The sequence below is a fragment of the Onthophagus taurus genome, chromosome 2 (assembly GCF_036711975.1).
Source record: "Onthophagus taurus isolate NC chromosome 2, IU_Otau_3.0, whole genome shotgun sequence".
Lineage (NCBI taxonomy): Eukaryota > Metazoa > Arthropoda > Insecta > Coleoptera > Scarabaeidae > Onthophagus > Onthophagus taurus.
The window spans coordinates 15755051-15775786 of NC_091967.1; the positions used below are offsets into that span (position 1 = coordinate 15755051).

The 20736-nt window shown below is 32.6% G+C and overlaps 1 protein-coding gene across 2 annotated transcripts in view; it reads left to right on the top strand.

Moving 5' to 3' along the window:
- Nucleotides 1–20736, top strand: part of LOC111427021 (uncharacterized) — a 110772-nt gene that overhangs the window by 83916 nt on the left and 6120 nt on the right. The window contains exons 9-11 of one of the 2 annotated variants that reach the window (XM_023061969.2): nucleotides 18827–18954; nucleotides 19009–19284; nucleotides 19436–20659. In XM_023061969.2, coding sequence (XP_022917737.2) covers nucleotides 18827–18954; nucleotides 19009–19284; nucleotides 19436–20659 — 1628 coding nt within the window. The remainder of the gene's footprint in view (nucleotides 1–18826; nucleotides 18955–19008; nucleotides 19285–19435; nucleotides 20660–20736) is intronic. The other variant, XM_023061970.2, reaches the window with a different exon arrangement.

Consider the following 20736-nt stretch of genomic DNA (forward strand, 5'->3'; position numbering starts at 1 on the left):
GTCGTAAAAAGTCTTAGGAACTACGTCCGATCCGCTTTATATCTTCGTATGCAAGTTGTCACTTTGTCGATTTATATTTAGTATCATTCCCTTCTTTCTTTCCCCCCTTCTCGACTATATCTTTTCAACCCAGGACCGGATTCCACGAAACTCTAAAGAAATATAAAATATCTGATTTACAAAAGAAAATTTTCAACTGTAATCTTAAAGTTATACGAAGAGATTGTAATAAATATGGAATTTAATTATTATTAAAATTAATAAGAAAATAATTCCGGTTAACTTGAGTACATCTCTGAATTTAAAGTTTCTTTTATTCCGTGAATACAACGAAGAGGAGTCGAAAGAGGACGTCCAAGGCTTGCATCGCCGTCTTGGAGACACATTTATTTTTGAGACTGTTGCTGCAGTCGCGATGTTAATGAACCCTCCTTCGTACCCGAAATAAACCGTGGGTCTCTCAAGAGACTGAAGAGAAGACGGTGCCAAACCGGCGGGCAGAGAGCTTACCGAGCCGCAGTTCTCACCGAATTACCGGTACCTACAACAACCAACACCTTTACACATAAAACGCGAACGTTGCCCATAATTTGACCCCAGAAAGTCCGCAAATTGACGACATAGAACGGGATCCGTGCCTTCTTCGACCTCCCCAAATTGACGACCAGTGACCCGTGTGAAGTTCACCTACAGTGTGGAAGAGGCGTATATACCATAAATCTGTGTCTATATTAAAAACGACTGTAGGTATATTGCTGCTTCCTTCATGTTCCTTCTATTTTTCTTGCATGTTGTTTGATTTATGGAAAGTAAATCATTCAAGAATTTACTTACTAACGTATCGTAAATACCTTCTCAATAATCAGATTCCAAACTGTAACTGTACAATTTCCCGGTTAATATGTCTAACAGCACCGCATACCGTTGAAATTACCGATGAAATGCTTTTTACACCACATGTTGCTACTTAGAATGACGTTGTTACTTCTAAAACGAAAAAATGTAGATCAAAATGCCGGTTTTGATGGACATTTTTTATTTTAAGAAACTGTAATTATGAATTTATTAATACAATAAAACGTGTTATAATGTTTGTCGCGACAAGTTAAAGCTTGTTATGAATCATTCACAATGGATTCTAAATAAATGCAACGAGCAATTGTTTGACGTCTAAAAGGCTTCGTAATCGGATAGCATGCTTATTAGTTTGGCTTCAAGGTTCGTCTGGGTTTTTCGGCTTGTATGACTAACGTCCATCCGTACACACGGATTTACATACAATCAATATTAAATTTGAAATGACGGCGTTTAAGACGAAATAAATAACTGAAATGTATGATCTACGAGGTAAGGTATACTTAATCAACACGAACCTCATTTGATTTTAATTTAAATTTTCGCGAGAACACCAAAAGAAGCAAAATAGTTAAAGCTTGGCTCGCCTCTTGCCAAAAATGTATCCGCATATATCTTCACTCAAGGTTATGTATAAATAACATGAGCCGCGTTGACGGCCATCTTACAAGAGGGTGTGTTTTTAACACTCCAACAAACTGTTATATTAAATTACATACATATAATAATTAAACGAAATAAAAAGGCGACTCCCAAGGGTTTACTTTACATAATTGGACTTTGACCTCGTAAACATAGGAATTTCGCGCTAATAACAATTAAGGGTATGGGTTGGGAAAAATTCCGTTAAGTCACGCGACATTTATCACAATTTTAACAGTGTGACATTCCAGAAGAAGTGTACATGACGTGTTTGTTTACTTTTAAACTTATCGACAGAACCACTAAACAAAAGTTACAAAGTGAATGTTATAAGTCTAAACACATTTAACTCAAACAGACCCTATTATCAATGCTTATAATGGTGTATTGTTAATACGGTAAAACCTCGTTAGAATGGACTTCGGATATAAAAAATATTATTTCTCAAGTTACTAAATTCCATGTTCATAGATAAACTCCGGGTATTCCCTAAGTTGCCTATACAATGTATAAATAAAGGACGGTAGTTTTGAGTGAAATTGTTATTCGCCGCTACATTGTTGTACATTTTTATTGAACTAGAAATAGAACTAACACTAAACGTAGAATTAGAAACGTACGTCTCTTAAAACGGCTAAACCCGAATGTTTTTAGTTCTAGGTCTAGTGTTAGTTCTAGTTTTAGTTCAATGAAAAATGTACAACAATTTACAACTGAATAAAAACTAACACTAGCAGTAGTTATAGATTAGTTGTTAGTCACACTTCGATCAAATGGGCGTGTACCCTCTCTCGTTCAATACAATGCAATATCCCGGAGTATTTAAAAGCATCACGGTTTCACGAGTTATGTAAATACCACTTAAACGTATTACGAACTTTAGCTAAATGGGAAATTGGCCATTATTGGCTCTCGGCACTCTCACAAATGAGTATTGCACGTTTATTACAAAACCTATTTTATGAGTTTTGTTGTGTAGTTAATTAAAATATATTTCATCGATTTTTATCGTTTAAATACTTTGCTTAGAATCGAATGCACAAAAACAGCACATATTAAAGCGAATAATAATAATAGTTGCGTTGGTTACCTTGAAATAGTGCGATGTCACAAACAATTTTATTTTTTCTAGGAGGATGTAATTTTGTGCCTAACGACTTTTTAAATCCTAATTACGTCCCTCAAGGTTTTTGTTTAAACGGGGACATTCAGGAAAATGTTGCGTCTTTCCCATACCATTTAGCGAATAAATATGTATGGTTTAACTCTTAATTTGGTTTTGAAATGTTTTCCATAAATCCTAATTTTAGATACGAACTCAGTACGTATATTCACATTGATGTAAAAGCATCCGTTTAAATAGGGGTTAATTGAAAATCATACTAGACATGAATGGCATTAATTGCCATGAATATAACGATATTGCAAAATCCGGGTTGTTTCAAACTCTGCATACTCCCAAGTTTTAATTGCATACCCATAAATTAACGTATACACGAAATGTTTGGAAATAACGCTGCGTTCGCATATCAAATACGGCAAACATATAAAATGGTGTTTATGTAAACCCAAATTAAAAATAACAAATCAATCTGATGATTCTGATGTTAATTAATAACCTGTAAACGAAAGGCTCGAAACGCTGGTTCGATTCCTTAGGACTGTTTATTTTTGTTGGAATCCAGACTGATTGCGAAACGTTATAGAATAACACCGTACACCGATGAATAAGGGATTCAGTGTCACGGTCGCACATTCGCAAAGTCAAGCGGCAAGGTTTACCGTGATTTCTCCGAACGAGTTAATTTTAAAACCTTCACGGACTGACGCGTCAGTCGCCTCGTCGGTTGCGGTACCCAAAACGGCTACGATTTCCTTTGATAGGAATTGACACGACAGGAAATGTTTTTCTTGTTGTTTTACTTTTAGGTGGTCTTAATACTTTTTTTTCAAGTTTTAGAATTTGTTTAAACGCTGAAGAGGTAGCATAATCAATTTAGGTTGCGAGGTAATATCGCTTTGCGAGTATAGGAGGCATTGGTGAATATATTTTACGTCTATGATTCAAGTATAATCCGAAGTAGTACAAAGGTGCAACTATTATAAAAATGTAGCTCTTAATAACTCTCATCGATTTTTTGCGCAATATATCGGTTAATTTTTTCTGTGTGTAATTTTTTATTTATTTAATTGCTTTAAAATGGCTTTATATTAGTTGTTTTAGATCAGTATCTACTATGCCTCCAATTAAATTTGCAATTAGTGTAAACAAAGCCATTTTGACAACAATTTAATTGGGTTGGTCCATTTTAAAAAGTTTTAGATCGAAGAGATGTGGATAAACATCTCATGGAGATAAAATTCACAAAAGTAGGTGCAATGGAACCAAAAAACCAGAGTGTTATGACTTTTTGGTTCACACATTAATTATTAAAGCTTGTATCAAAATATGACAACTGTTATAAAAAACGGCAAGAGAATATCGGAAGACATGTATATTACCAATGACCCGAAACAAGGATGCAGTATCGCCCCTATGTTATTCAAGATGTATAGAAAACAAGCCATAAAAAATTGTCAAAATATGGGGATTTATCTATAGTCGACGAAAAACTGTTTATCCTGCACTTTGCGGACGACCAAGAAGTTATATTAGCAGAGGCGAAATGGAAGGCAAAAAAATGGAATATTTGGTCATAGGAGAAAATGGGAACGACTTTGTCAAACGATTGGATCAATATGAAAAAACGCTAAAGCCTAATAAGTATCTTGGATTTGAAAAACATCGAATAAGTAGGATTGGGCAAATAAAAATTGCTACCAGACAATTAAATGGTGTTCTATGTAGTCAACACATAGAAAAGCGAACTAAAATCCAAATATATAAGACGGTAGTGGAAAATATAGGCACGTATGGTTCCGACCTATGGACCATGAATAAAAGAAGTAAATCATGAATAATCGCCACTGAAACTTTACTGGAAGATTACTGGAGGAGATGCTTCTAGAAAACAAGGATGGATCGAAGAAGGAATACCGATATCGCAAAGGAAAGGGGAATATAGATTAGCACACTGGAAACTATAAAAGTAATCGAATGGTCTAAGAGAATGCCTTTCGAAAAAAAAAACTGGAAGCTAGAACGCGAGAAATATTTTCTAGTCTGATATCCAGATACTAATAAAGTATCTGTCTTTCGTATATGTTTTAAATTAAACTTGATGATATACAACTAGCACCAACTTATCTAAACTTAATGGTTGAGCTTGTTTGTAAGAGCATATTTAGAAAATCCTACTTCAAAAATCCTAATTATGACTTACCATAGCTCATCTGGGCCGAAGACTCTAACAAAGTTCGGCTGTTCAATTTGTCTGTCTTACAGTTAGGATTTGAGGTAAATTTTCGATTATGTTGGAAAATATTTGTTGAATAACATTTTGAGCAATTTTTGCTAAAAAGTTCGCTTCTCTCTTTCTCTCGCGTCTGTTTTTGATACGGTGTATATGTTACCGGCAATCTGTATAATTCGGTATTCTATACAATACCTAGGCAATTTATAGAATACCTAAAACGTTTAGGTAATATATGAAATATTATTAATTTTATACTTTGCCTAGGTGTTCTATAAAATACCGAATGCGAAACCGGAAATGTGTGTAAAAGTCACAATAGTTCCTTATGTAAGAATAAATAAATATATTTCTTTACTTACTCAATTCTGAGAGGCCAGTAGATCTACGTCTTGTTTTTCCAGAATTATTTTGTTTCCTAAATTTTTAATACTTATTACTTGATTACTTATAAGCAAATGACATTATGTTAGTTAAGCCAGACAAATTTTAAGTTTAATGTAATTTAATTGTGATTTTACTACAGTTACAGGAAGGTACTAGGTGCTCTTTTTTTGTACAATAACTTATAGATTATAAAAAAGTTTATTATGAGTAAAAATACTGACCAAAATCTATTTATTTTACACATTGCCGGTCGACCAACAGGTACTCTATGTAATCCCTAAGAATTGTATACATTACCTAGGTAAAGTATCTAAGGGACAATAATCTTCATAATATTTCATACATTGCCTAGACACCCCAGGTATATTATACATTACCTAGGCATTGTATAGAGTACCTGAATTATACAGATTGACGCAACATATATATTAATTATCGCACCCGTCATCGTTGAAACGTCATGTGTAAAATTGATTGTATATTTCAATGTATTGTGGTAGTACAGATTCATTTAAATTTACTGACCACCGATGACAGCTAATTGGATGTTGTTGTTTTGCGACAACGTGTTGAATTCCCGTATCTCAGAGTTAGTGTTGTAAACAGCAGATTTTTAATTGGTATGCCATTAAACAAATTAATAAACGATGATTCCAATGAATCTTTTAAGATGAATAGATAATTTATTTTGAAATCAATCTGCAAAAATGTTACTATTTATAAAAAAAATTTTAGGGAGTTATGTCGCATTGCGTACTAATAGTGTAATATTAGTGGCCTATTTACGAGTTCACGTGGAATACGATGTTTTTGTGTACGCATTGTATGTTGTGTATGCATAATAACTCAAAAAGGCAATTACCACAATTTGTTGTGGTGAAAAAATATGGCTATTGCATTAAAATAGTTGTTTTTCATATAAACCTGCACCTTAAATAAATATACAAGATTATTATATTGTATAAGCTTCTCAGTCAGGCTCCTCTTCATCTGGACCATTTTCTCGATTTGTTTCGTTAGCCTCTTTATCCAATTCTTTGTTCGCCATTTATGCAACAATATCTTTCTCACCGCAATCATCGAAACCTCCTCCCCCCATGACATGTGCCAGCTACATTATCAGAAAACATTCACGCTCGAATGGAAATCTAGGAATGTCATCTCCAACTACACCTGGCCATAATTATTTCCAGTACGAATTCAAGGTTGTTTGTTTAATTTCGTATTGCGATAATCCCACATGTTAAACACTATATAAATTTGAGAATTCTTTCTTTTCTATGCATCCAGAAAATAATCAAAGCGTGCAGAAAAAGATGGCTTCTTTTCAGCTGGTTCTCAATTTTTTCATAAAACTTCAAAGTCTTATTTGTATTTGCATTGGCGTCAATTGTAATCATCTTTTAGCCACACCATTAATGCTTTTTTCCATTCTTTTATTGTAACATCTCATATATGAAATTGTGCTTATAATTGCAGATGATCTTCATATTTTCTTACAGTTCTTATTGACCTTCATACGTGGCATGATATTCAGCAACATTAACTAGTTCCGCAAAGTGACATAAAAAAATGTTTGCTCCATACAAAACAATAAAGCATTTCTTTTGTAATATATACAATTTTGCAAATCCATACATGTGTTAGACCACTACAATAATATTTCTATCCCACTTGTAATAGAAATAACTATTAATTTCATTACTATAAATTCATTCAAGCGTTATTTGCATATTAAATCCAGTTAACAAAAATAAAAAACACCGCCTCCATATCGCATAAATCCTTAAATTAACCTACGAATAATATTGCAATCATGCTGCCCACCGAACCGCATTGACTTTCAACGCGATCGAACTGGTATCACAGGTTGATTGATTCTGATACTTTATTCATCGCCACCGTATCTAAAATCTACACTGAGTAAATGTGACAGAATGAAATTATCTCTAGCGACAGTTCGAAATGTGGATGTGAAGCAATTTTCTTTACTTCTACTTGAGTTGTTTTTTATTCTATTCGGATTATATCCCAAGTTGATTGACGCGGCGTGTAAAGATTTTGAAAAATGAGGGATCGGTTGGTGGCTCTTTGACAGAATGAATGGTATGAATACATAATTTAGGAATTTGATTAATATATCAACGCCAGATGGTTACTACACAAAACCTAATAATATTATTAAAAATATATATTTATATAATATATAGAAACGACCAAGCTATAAGTTTTTCAACAAACTTTTAATTAATTATTTAATGAAATACTTTAACTTGAATAATAAATAAACAAAAACCTACGATAAAATTTTCAGTCAGGAAATCCAACCTACGACCTCCTGCCTGCTGCTCCAAATTGGCATGCAGGAAACGTAGACAAACGTTTGGGCGCCGTTTAGTATGACCGCTTTATGAGGCAACATTCCACATGAACAGCCGACTAATACAGAACGAAAGAGAAACCTTTTGCAAAAAATACCGCCCGGTCAATAAATTATTCAACTACGCCATATTGTTTACTTGACGACCAATCGTAGGTATTTGGTGGGTTTCTACTTGATAGTTTTTTTTGCAATACTCGTTTAACCTTGGCAGAAATCAACGGGCGTGAAAAGTTCCTCAACGAATAAATAATACGAACGAATAGATAATTATATTAACCGCATTTATGTTTTTTTTAAAGTTTAGCTTTATTTCAAAAAAAGAAAAAAGGTTTAAAAAGAATCAAGGAAAAATTAATATATTTTTGTTAATTTTTAAAATTGTATGAGTCGTTATAGTAAATAAATTAAAATAAAACAATGTGCAAAAATTAATCAACTAATCTGCTGCTATAACAAAAAATGTGATAACGCACAAAAAAAATATTAAAAGCCAATTTCATTAACTGATAAAAAACGCCCGAAATTTAATGATACCATATCACCGTAGAAGTATTTGTTGTCTGTACCGATATTTTTATCGATATTTAACCAATAAAGGAACAAAGAATGATATTTTTAGAGGCATTTAAATAAACAAAATCTTTGATTATTTCGTTTGATAAGAATAATTTAAGATAGATCAGGAGAGAATGGAAACTAGAACAAAGTAACTTCAACATATTTTATTTATATTAGCTTGCATATTAGATGCAAAGCATTAAAGATACTAACTTTTTGTTTTATTTTATTTTTGAGTCTCCCCTATAATACTAAACCTTTCTTTGTGCTCTTGTAAAACTCAAGGGATCGCGAACTTTAGAAGCAGTTAAGACTTTTCTAATAGATTTGCTATGCTGACATCACTCTCTTTCTACAAACTTGTAGGTAAATTCTCCTTGACTTCACAATAACATTAACTTCACTTTTCCATGCAAGATCAGTAACTTCATATGGGTCATACTTCATGGTTTCGCATAATTGTGAAAAATTCTTCTGATTGAGGAAGTACCTTCTTCTTTCTGATGACTTTCTATCTCTGCAAATACTCTATCGAGCGGAATAAATGAATGGCCAATAGAGCTCTCCCCATCGCACTGTGTATGTTGCCTTCTCCAAAATTGGTACCATCAGTTTTAAGAAATCGCTATCAGAGCATAGAGCCAACTTTATTACTATGCTAATAAGCTGATTTAAGTTCCAATTTCCTCTTTTATCTTTCAACTCTGCTCACGCATAAGAAAAACTGTGGGCCGCTAAGTCATATTTTCTGGCATCGTGTAATACCGACGGTACTGATCACCTTACAAATGAAATCATGCAATATTTTATCTTTTAAAAACCTTTACTTATCGTTCAATTTTGATACTATACAGTCTTCTTTTGTAGTTACTCCTGTACTTAGTTTCAAGCTTGCGTTTTAGTTGAAAATGTTGTAATATATATGATGTTCCATTTAAAAAAACAAAGCTGACCAATTTTCCGGAAAAACTAAAAGTGATAAACAATTTTTTATGCTAAATTATTTGGATTAGGCAGAGGGGGGTTACATATAACGCGCCCTGCATAATATGTTGGGCATATTAACAGCCAATATAAATGAAATGTGAGACATAATGCAGTGAGACAGAAACACCTTCTTTCTTCTCATTATCATTAGATAGCGTCTGATGTATATATTATCTAATCGATCGTGTTGAATTTCTATATTTTCTTGTCTTGATGTCTTGTCTATACAAGAAGAGATGTAGTTGTTTTTCAAAAAGAAAACATAAGCGATACGTTATATATTGGTTAATTCTATTCTGTTCATCGTATCAACAAAGTTTTGACATCATATCGAATATTTTAATCATAACGATCCTTATGGGGTATGAAACAGCTGTACCTGTCGTTATACTTGTTTTCTATCGCTTGTTCAATTTAAATTCAATCTGAATGATTTTCTTTTCTTGTTGGAAATATCCTTTAGCAGAGCGAATTTATTGAATTGTCCTTGTTCATATATTGGGTATCTCGTAAACTCCCTCCAGGTTATCTTCCCTAACTGTCTTTACTGTTTCGTCTTTATTCCTTTATCAGACAACTTTTCTATAAGTTCATAAAAAGATGTCAAAAAGATGTAAAAAGGTAAAATTTGTAGATAATTTGTACTAATATATATTTTTTGGGCCTTGGTATGGCTCAAACCAATAAACATATTCGTCCTTTGATGCAATAACCTATAACTTACATCCATATCTTATTTTTTGCCATAATTAAATTGCTTACACGGGTGATGACTGAAATAATTACATTTACATAAAGTTTTTATTTAAGTGCTCGAAAAGAGGCTTTACCGTTGCAAATTGTCCTGCCTAGCGTGAAATTATCAGCGAAATGAAAGTTGGATTGAACAAATTCAATCTTATCTCAAAACTATTCTTTAGTTACAGTATGTTCAGATTAGTTTCTTGTTGTATTTCGAATTTTTCAAACGCTGATAAAGGGATGATCAATATCAGAACTGACAACCAAATAATTCTGAAGTAACTTGAGAACCTGGTAAATTTGGTATTTATTGACGTATAATTCTTTTCTCCTAAGTCTTCGTAATATTGTCAACTATTTCTTCATCATCTTCAAGCGTTGCAAGTGTTTCAATGAGTTAATGATACATGATTCAATAAATCAAACAACTAGAAATGCAAATATAATTTGCAAATTATACCACAAATTAAAATATATAATATTAAAAAACAAATGTTCAAAAATACCACCATTCATTTCAATACAACTTCTAACTCGTCTAATTAGGGACCGCCTGACTTTTCAAAAACACCCTGTTTGTTACGAATGGTGGTAACACTCTATTTGCAACGGATGATCAGCAATTTTAAATTCTTGTACTCTCGACAAATGGATGGATACAACAAGCTGTTCATGTAAGACATGCCAAGACATTCATGTCTAAACTGTTGCTATCAACAGTACTAGCAGTACTACTATCTGCCACAAAATCCAAAATGTTTTCTTCTAGTTGGGGTGTACGAATTCACCTCAGATTCCCTTAAATTTCCTGTCTCACGTAAATGTCTTTCGATATTTAGAAATGTTTTTCTATCAGGTTGTCTTTACTTACAATTTGTTTTCATAGGCACCTATGATTAAACACCTGTATAAACTTTTCTTCATGATTTTTGATGTAGAGTCACCTCTTTAAATATATAGACTCAATTTCCGGACACCTGTATAAGAAATGAATGCAAAACAATCATAACAATTCAAAAACGTAAACACTCGTTGAAAACACTGCCGGTAAAGTATAAATTAAATCTAATACTCAAAACAATACTTTTTTTAATATTAATTTTTCCTTAATATAATTTGTTTAAATTAATTTTAAAAAAATGTAAATTTTTTTTCTATCTCTCTCTGCGCCGATAGTTCCCTGAGGATTAAATTGAGCGAGAACGTTGGCTGTCTGGCTGGCGACCGACCGGGAGATATACAGAGGGCGCATGCGCGCGTTGCACCCAACCCGGCCGATAGTCAGTTGTCTTAGGAGTGGGTCTTAGTTATAGTCGCTGTTGGGAATTATAAAGCAAAAAAAGTGAATAAAAGTGTATAAATTTACATCTGCGGACTACCTAAGATGTAAGTAGAACGAAATCGGCGAAAATTGTTCGTTACATTTTGAGAAAATCATCCATATAGTTCCACACAGCCCTCTTTTTTACGCATGATGGCTCCACCACAGCCTACTAAAATTGTACTCCGGTGGTAACTAACACAAGGAACTGCACGTGCGGTTCTTATTCTAACCTCGAAACGGCTCCAAAAAATACGTTCTTTATTTTGCATTCTCCGAACCCGCTCTGTTTGGTTCTATTTATAGTGAGATTTTTTTTATTGCCGATGTGATAATTATAGGTGTTTGTTAAGTTTTACGACCTTGCGTTATATTTTATAATCTCTGGTTTGAATTCGTTTACTATTTACAGTAAATTTTGTTGCGAAATGTGTATTAAACGGTTTCGGTCGTATTTTGCGTATGAAATTGTTTACCAAAATAATGTTTTAAAATAGCTTATGACCTAGGATACAGTGACATTCGTAAAACACGTGTGCTTACCGGCGTTTTTACTAAGTCTCCATCTTCTATATGGGACTGTACCAAAATTGTGTTGACTATGGTTTTAATTTCAAGGTCGTTTCAACAGTTTTATTTACTGAAAGAAAATACCACAACACACGATGTTTTTTTATGAAAGAACTTATTCATTAATTGTTTAAACGTATGATCTAAAAATAACAAAATAATAACGAACATGTTTTCAATTGTCTTGAAAACTTGACATGTACGCAAAGTTTAAGAATTTTTCATGGCATTCTAGATATTTTATTGGACTACTAAACTTAGAAATGATGTCATGTAAAGAAATTATGAAGGATATTTTCTTTTAATTACTTAATAAAAATATGACTTACATAGTTATGACTAATTTATTAATATCTTGTGTAAACAAACACGATGTTTATATAAATAAGATAAATATCTGTAGTACAATGTTGGTATTAAAAAAAATGACGTTTAATTTAAAAAATGACATTTTAAAAGTCAAAATGACTGTTAACCTCTAAAAAATAAAGTTATTAATTAAAATAAAAATAAGATAAATCACTTCATAGAAATCGTGATTAAATCTAATGATTTAAAACGGCTTATATTTCTTAGAATTTAATTGTAGTTTAATTCTTTTTTTTACAATGTTGGTATCTTATTATTCCACGTTAAAAATGATGTTAATTTAAGAAATGACATTTTAAACGTCAAAATGACGTAACCTCAAAAAAAAGTTATCAATTAAAATATAAATAAAATAAATCATTTCATAGAATGTTTATAGAATTTTTTCATGTTTAATTTTAGCTGGTTTAAGTAATAGTAAAGTACTTTAATGTAAGGATTATTTAAGATAATTTTTCATAACCTATCATTTTATAAAACGCAGTAAGACATGGTTACTTGGAAACGTTTTATTATAATTTTCTATTACTTTATCAAATCGTTTCCTGGAGATGACGAATGTTTATAATGTCATTTCTGGTAAACAGGCAATGAATTATTTACTTCACTTCATTGCATAAAAGATCTAGATGTTTCCCTCTTCGTACATCTGCTTTAATTTATTGTGTATTGTTGCTTGTAATTACATGATGTGTGAAGGTAAAGAAGATGATACAAATTTAATAATGTCCCAATAAGCTTTCGTCTAGGTGATTTGTTGAAGACCAAGTTTTATAAAGCTTTATACAACGTCTTCAGATTGCCAGTTTTAAGTTTCCTATGTCTGTTCAAATCCTATTTCTCTTACTTTAAGTTCTTTATCTCTTCCAACTTATCATCTTCCTCTGGTTCTTCTTCCATTGGGCATTTATTTCCATGTTTGTTTTAGTAGCCTCTCATTACTCTACTACCTTAGCTGGCTTATTCTATTTTCGATTCCCCCGTTTTTTCCTTTAAGTAGCCATGTTATAGATTTTATGCTTATTCTTGTTGGATTTTCTTTTATATCAAAATATGCATTCATTATAGCTATTGCTATTCTGCTTTGTATGTTTGTATCTTTTATAGTGCATTCTAATGTTCTATCACTAGTTATTTGTGCCCCATCGTTTAGGTCAAGGTCTTGCTGCTGTCCTACCATCTACACAAATACTCCGTTTTTTGTATATTAACTCTGCTTCCATATCTCTGTACTTTAGGTATATTATGTTAGCCAGGATCTTGCCATATATGCAAGTTTCATTCTATTCTTTTTAAATTAGTTTTCTGTTAAGGGAGTTTTGGAATGATATTTTTTTGTTACGTCTTTAATCTTGTTCTTGTAGGATGTTCGGATTGTCTTCTGTTAGTAACTGCTTAAATTAATCTCGACTATGACGTTCAAACATACTGTTTTGGACAAAAATATTATTAAAAGAAGTATTGTTATAAATAATAATGTAGTTGAGTATCATAAAGGAAAACATTAATAATTTGTTGTACAGGTACAAGTATAGTATAGTAGGATTTATAACAAAATATTTAATACATATGCTAAATACTTCGGCTATTTTTTGATCCTTTAATAACTTGTACTACAACTTTTAGCATGTAACACTTCCAACAATCTTTTTGGCGTTCCGTGTACCAATTTTTATGTCATGTCACGATTCATATCGGGCGGTTCTGCAGATGCATGCTAAATGGTCAAGCACCCATCTTATCAGCATTGGAGCACCATGGAAGCTGGCGATATGTTACTACTGGTACATAAACGATAAAGTCATTTGCTTCGACTTCCATAATCTATGGATACGAAGCATTAATCGTAGATTTGGCAAGACCTTTAAAATTTTTGTTTTTAAATAAATTATGTTTAAAGTGTACTCAGCTTTAAAATATCGATTCTCAGAAGATGTTATTGGAGAAGTAAATACGTTTATAAAGGTGGTGACAATGCCAATATTATCGTAGAGAGCGCTCACGTTAAAAGAGACACTAATTAAAACTATTGATCCAAAAGTAAACTAAAGTTCAAGTGCTTTTCTAAAAGTATGGCACGAAAGACTTTGCTGTATCAATTTCAAGACTACTGAAATGATCCTTAAAAGGGCGTTGTTTCTGTAATTAAATTGGAGTGTACTCAAAGTACCATAAATTACCATATCAAACAACGCAGAATTTTTAAACTGAACCCGAAGATTCGTATTGTAATCGTTATGATTACTATGTAAATAATTTTTACTGTTTGTTATCCATATTGATGTTCTCAAAGTTTATGTAGTTCCGAGCTTAAATTCTAAATAAAACACATTTGTGCTACTTAAAGTCTTATTTTTAAATCTATAATTGATGGAGTCGCTATAAAAGGTTATGTCAATTAATCAAATTATAATTATCAATTAATAAACATGAAGTAATTCTTGTGTCAATAAGCTTCAAAACAAGAAGATTAATGTTTTCTCCGTTAAATGTTATACGCTTTGGGTTACGTTTAAATGTTAAACGTTTACTATTTGATTTTTTGAGTCACGCGCGGCATCATAATTATACTTCGAATTTGTACAAATCACCTGGTACATAACAAAAATACCGAAAGATGTAAACAAGAAATTAACGACATATTATTCAGTCGTCGCAGTTTGTTAAATCGACTTTAAATATAGTAGATGTGATTCATGATTGAAGTCTTGAAATCTTTTTAATTTCTGTATTTATGACTCAATCATAACATTTTATAATAATTCTTGTATGACGTTAATTAAATTATTAAAAGTTTTGATAAAGACTGAAATAACTTTTGCAGGTGAGGAAAAATTCCAAAGTGGTTATGAATATTTCTTTTCAACGCGTCATTACAAATTACGATTTGTGCGATAGATAACGTTGGAATTTTCAAAACATATTCGAATTATGAAAAAGAAAAAAAGAATTATGAACTATTTCCGTTAAATGTTTTCTGTTTTGATTTTTTTAAAGGTTTTCAATCGTAAGCACTTTACGAGCACCGTAATATTTTTCAATGACTCATTCGGTATGACCTTTTCTGTGGAATGTAAATTAACCATACTTCCTCTGTGATACGTGATAATAAACACAATTATTTTTTATTAATATAGACTTCTTTGATTTTCTCTTAAACACTTCTTTTTAGACTCTTTTCAATAACATAATGAAATAGTCGATAAAATCAAAAAAATTAGACATTCACAGAATACACGATAATGTAATTTTACGGCCATTGCCCTACAGCCATTACTCAACCCTCCCAGTTAATTCACCCTTCACCCTTTTATTACAGACATTTATAACGTTTTTGGGTGTGTCCTAACAGACGGTTGAAATGATTTAAAATTTATCAATTTAATAAGTAATAATTTTGATTGAATAATTTTATTTAAAGTATTATTTTAGTTAAATTAGTAATTTTTATATTCAAATGAATTGTGTAGATGTTAAGATTAATTTAATGCACATAAAACGCAAAATGTGCAGTTTTAGATTAGTTATTATTTACTGAATGTAAATTTATGCACAAGATATTATTACGAAACATTAGATATGTGCAGGGATAATGAAATATTATACTTTAATTAATATCCTGTGGATATATCGCAATGAAAATAAATAACATACACCTGTTTGGATGGATTAGGTTTCAATGTGTACCTAGAATCTTGTTTCTTTTATGTTTAAAAGCAAATCCTTTAATTTAAAAAACAATTTCTTGTTTTATTTTTAAGACTTTAATATGTATATGGTAATATTATTAAATATACTTTAATTGCTTTACATCGTCGCGTAAAGTGGTGACAAGACATCAAGGTTATAAGTATTAACACAAATTTCCATCCAATTAATAATTTAATAAGGGCGAATGTATTAGTTGTGTTACTTTCTAATTTAAACCATGACCATATGTTATCAGTTAAATTATAAATTGCTAAATAGTTGTGTCCGTTTTCTCAGAAACCGTGATGACTAGAAAAATTCTACGTGCAGCATTGGATTCTACGTGAAAAAATCTATTAGAACCCGTTTTTACATTTCCGAATAGCCAAGATACAGGAGGTGTCTGAAAATCGTAAATTCTGAAACACACCCTGTATATCGAAAACGAAGAGGGCTATCAAAATTTGGTTTGCGCCATTGTAAGTTTCACAAAAAAGTAGCTCAGGTTCGCGAAAGCCACAACTTTCTATCTTTCATAATAACTGAGATACGCTGCAAACCCATCGAAATTTGGACACCCTGTACAGAAATATTTATAATGATTAATTGGAACCACAAAGACTAACGACTAAAATTACTCTTTGTTACATTATAGGACTGCTATTATATCACTAGTAACATACCCATGCCTACAGTGATGATCATATCAGTCTTATGTAACATGATATCACCGTTTCAAAAGAAAGGTTGCCTCAATACCAGAATTTGTATATATTTGTGTTGAGCTGGTTTTATTAATAAATATTAAAAAAAATAAAAGTATTGAATTGAAGAACAGAAATAACTTCCAAGTTTATTGGATTTCTTGTTCTAAAACAGCACTGATTGCGAAGTCTAAAGCGTTCTATGAGGTTGTGAGATGAAAATCAGACGTTGGGATTCAGAGCTGCTTGAAGCAGAGCTAATAATAATGAATATTTGGACTGTCGGCTCAGTACAGAAGTGCTTAAGAAGCTGCTTAGAAGTCTCGGATAATTCTTAACAATGTAGATTTTTTCTGAAAAAGATCCTAAATCATTTCTGGGTGTAATAAGTCAAAATTCCATATTCTTTCAATAGTTCAAAAACTATGAACAATTTAGTACAACCCTGGCTAGAGTTGTTGCCTGTCTGCAATGTGGTTAAAATTTAGTATTTAATAGTTTTTCGTTATTATAAAGTTTTATTCTTCCCTATACAAAGTTCCAAAATAGTGCTTATATCACGAGTTTACACATCGAAACCGAGCAGCAATAAGCTTAGGTATAAAATAATGCCAAACATTGTTTTTTTTGTAATCAGACAGAGAAACCTTACATTTCTTGCAAATCCAATTTATAATTGTTGCATTTATCTTTACTTCTCGAATCATTAAATACTTTTTCATGTCCAACACGATCGTGACTTACATCAATGGGGGGACTTGTACACCTGACCGTGGTCTTTTGGGGGGTTCTGGGGTCGCTTCTCGTCGATTATTAACAGTTGGTTTTCCCCTTTTTTATTCTGACTAACTTTGACTATGGCATAAGGACTCAGCCAGCTCGGTTCAGAAGTCAGCTAACTTCATAATGTTCTTCTGGGATTACCCTTTCATTGTACCAACTTTCTTGTACAGTACCCAAACATTCCATGTGGTGATAGAACAGCCTCATTGTCCAATATCTTGTTTTAATGCGGATACAATATTGATCAATGAAGCTGCCCATCAGATTAATGCCTCCTATGTGGGCATTGTATTCTTTTATGACCCAAGGACATATTTGGACATTCATTTTTAGTTTTTTCTCTCTGCTGGTTCAGAACCGACATAAGTTGAAAGCAATAAAACTTGTTTATTGTCTTTCCAGCTTATTGCCGAGAATTTTATACCTTTAAAAGTAGCAACATTCCTCTGGATACGTTAGACTTCAGGATTTCCTTTTTCTCAGGCAACTTCCAAGACTTTCCAAGTCTCTTTCTCTGTACTGTGCCAAAACAAAAAATGCCTTCTTTGGTTAAGTAATCTCGCAAAGCAATATTAACTGTATTTGATATTGCTGCTTGGTCTGGTTCGCCAGGTAAACGTTCAATATCCTTAGCTTCTGAGTAAACCTCAAAACTATAAGCATACTCCGAGAAAGAGCATAATACATACAATTTGAATCCCCACTTGTGGTGTTATTACGCAAATATTGCTTTATGAAATACCTAATTTTTATGACACACACTTACTCGTCCAGTGACAGCCGAGGGTTAAATGGTACAGTAATAAATCTTTTGTTCAGGTCTAATTTTGTGGGGTCTGTCGTGTTGGGGATGATCAGGTGGCAAATGTTTAGTGTCGTCATTCATATGATTATAAATTTGTTTGATTTTATTGGGTTGGTTCAGTTTGAGTAAGAATATGTTGAGTTAGGTTGAGTAAGTTCTGTGATTTGAAATTTATATTTAGTCAAAACTAGAATTTAAAATAAACTTATACAATATAAAATTCTCCGAAAACTTATCTTTTCTCGGGAAAATATAAAACCTAAAAACATAGTTATATATACCTAAAGGTTTACAAAAATCCTCTATCTAACCGACAATGACCGCTATTGTGTCTTGATAATAGAGCCGTACTCACTTCTTATCTTCCCTTCATCCATCCACATACGCGCTCTCTTTCTAGTCTCTCTCGTATCGTTACTATACATCTCGCGGTCGGGAATGGTTATAGTGGCATCGTAATAGGCAACCTGTTGAAAGGGGAATTCTCACGGCTCTGTTTATCTCTTTTCATTTCCCGACGTATTCGCCAACCTCGAAACATTGCACCCGTATCGATCGTGTACCCGAATGTGTTCTCGCAAGATAGCTTAAAAACTCTTATCAGACAACTTCCTTTTTAAATTTACCGCAAAAAATTTAAAATCTTATCGAATTTTGATTTTTTTATTTCGTTTTCAGTTAATGATGGAACAGTAGAAGAGAATGTAGCTGATAGCGGTGAAGAATCAGAAGACGAGTGGAATTACTTCAAGGGAAATTCTGCCGAAGCTGAAACTAGCACTTCTTCCTTGAAAACCGACCAAGAAGTAATTAAAAAGATATATTTTTTAAATGGTATTAATGATAAATTTGTGATTTAGGTTGCGGAATTAACTAAAACTATAGAAGAGGACGAAGAGCAAGACATGTCTCAGTTAAACCCGAACGCCGCCGAATTTGTGCCTATCTCATCACCAACGAGAAACATATCGTCTCCGGCCTGTAGGGCTCTCATCGACGACAAAATTCTCGCGCAATCGCCGAGAGCCACAGCCCGCACGGACATTGACATTAACGTTCCCAATCCTTCAGAATTCGCATCAGAAGTTAAAAGTAGACCTGGTGATATTTTCAATAATAGCCATGATAACGAAAATGTAAGTAAAATTTATTACAACATCATACATATATTATTTATTCTAAATAATGATACTTTATACATTTTTGTTATGAAAGCTTTCTAACATTGTCGAATAAATAATAAAATAAACTGAAAATTAGATATATTTCATTATATCTAATTTTTAGGGTCATAAACTCTCATCACAGGAAGTAATGGAAAACTTGCTCAACGGTAAGAATCTGGATGAGATTGAATTCTACCCAAGCACACCATCGAAGACAGCTTCAACAAATTTAAATACGGACGAATTTCATTTTGGACCAAACGCAACCCCATTCTCAACACCCGCGAAACCATTGGACCAATCAGAGGCTTTATCCACTAAAGCGCTCTTCGGAGACGAATCCACTGCCAGTTATTTGGAAGGAACAACATTAGAATCACCTCGCGAACGCAAAGATGACGAAACCATCTCGTCTTTAAAACTAAAAGAGCAAGATCCAATGTCGATGTCGTTTTACCAAGATGAAAACGAACACAATCCGTTCGATTTGAACGAAGTTCAAAATCTTCCTGATGATTTAGACGAATTTATCGCTGGAACTGATAACGTAGAAAAACATGAACAGGACGATAAAGAAAATCTTAACCCAGAATCGAATCAGTATTTATTGGGGGTTTCAGAATTACCGAAAACGCCTGAACCAGAAAGTGACTTAGAAATAACAAAAGATATGGATGTCGAAAAAGTCTGTGATTTACCACCTAGTATTTCTCCAACTTTGGAAGAAATCGCTAAACAACCTTTACCAATAACACCCGAACCAACCGAATCGTTGGAAAGTCAAAATATTTCCGAAGAAGAAAAGATCGAAACATTTGAAAAAGACGAACTTTTACAACAAGATGACGTAGTTTCTGATTCGTTCGAACAAAATCTTATCGATGTAGAACCCAAACAACCAGAAATAGAAAAAGAAATCGTCAAAGAAACCGAAGAACCAGACTTCGCTAATTCTAGTCTCGCGACTTCAAATTTACTTCCACCAACTGCAGATTTATTATCTTCCGTTGAAAACAATCTCCCTACAACATGTGATATTAAGAAGATGCCTGATTTGGATTCGGCACCAGATACAGAGGAATTAAGCCAAATTTCCGATGCAGGAGACGAAATTCCTCCATTATGCAAATCACCAGAAATGATAAGCGATCTTGATCAATTTGAATCCGATATGAAAGAAGTGATTCAAGAAGCATCGCAAGTATTTGAAAGCGTTAGTAATATTGAAGGTATTCTTGATGATGTAGCTGAAACTGCTGAAAAGATTGCCAACACCATAGAAAGAGAGGTTAAAGAAGATAAGGAAACTATTGAAGAAGCTATTTTTGGACTTGATAACACTCAGGTAATTTATAATGTTATTATGCATCTTATTCAAACTATGTGTGGCAATTGTCATTTAATTTATTGTCAAAATTTATT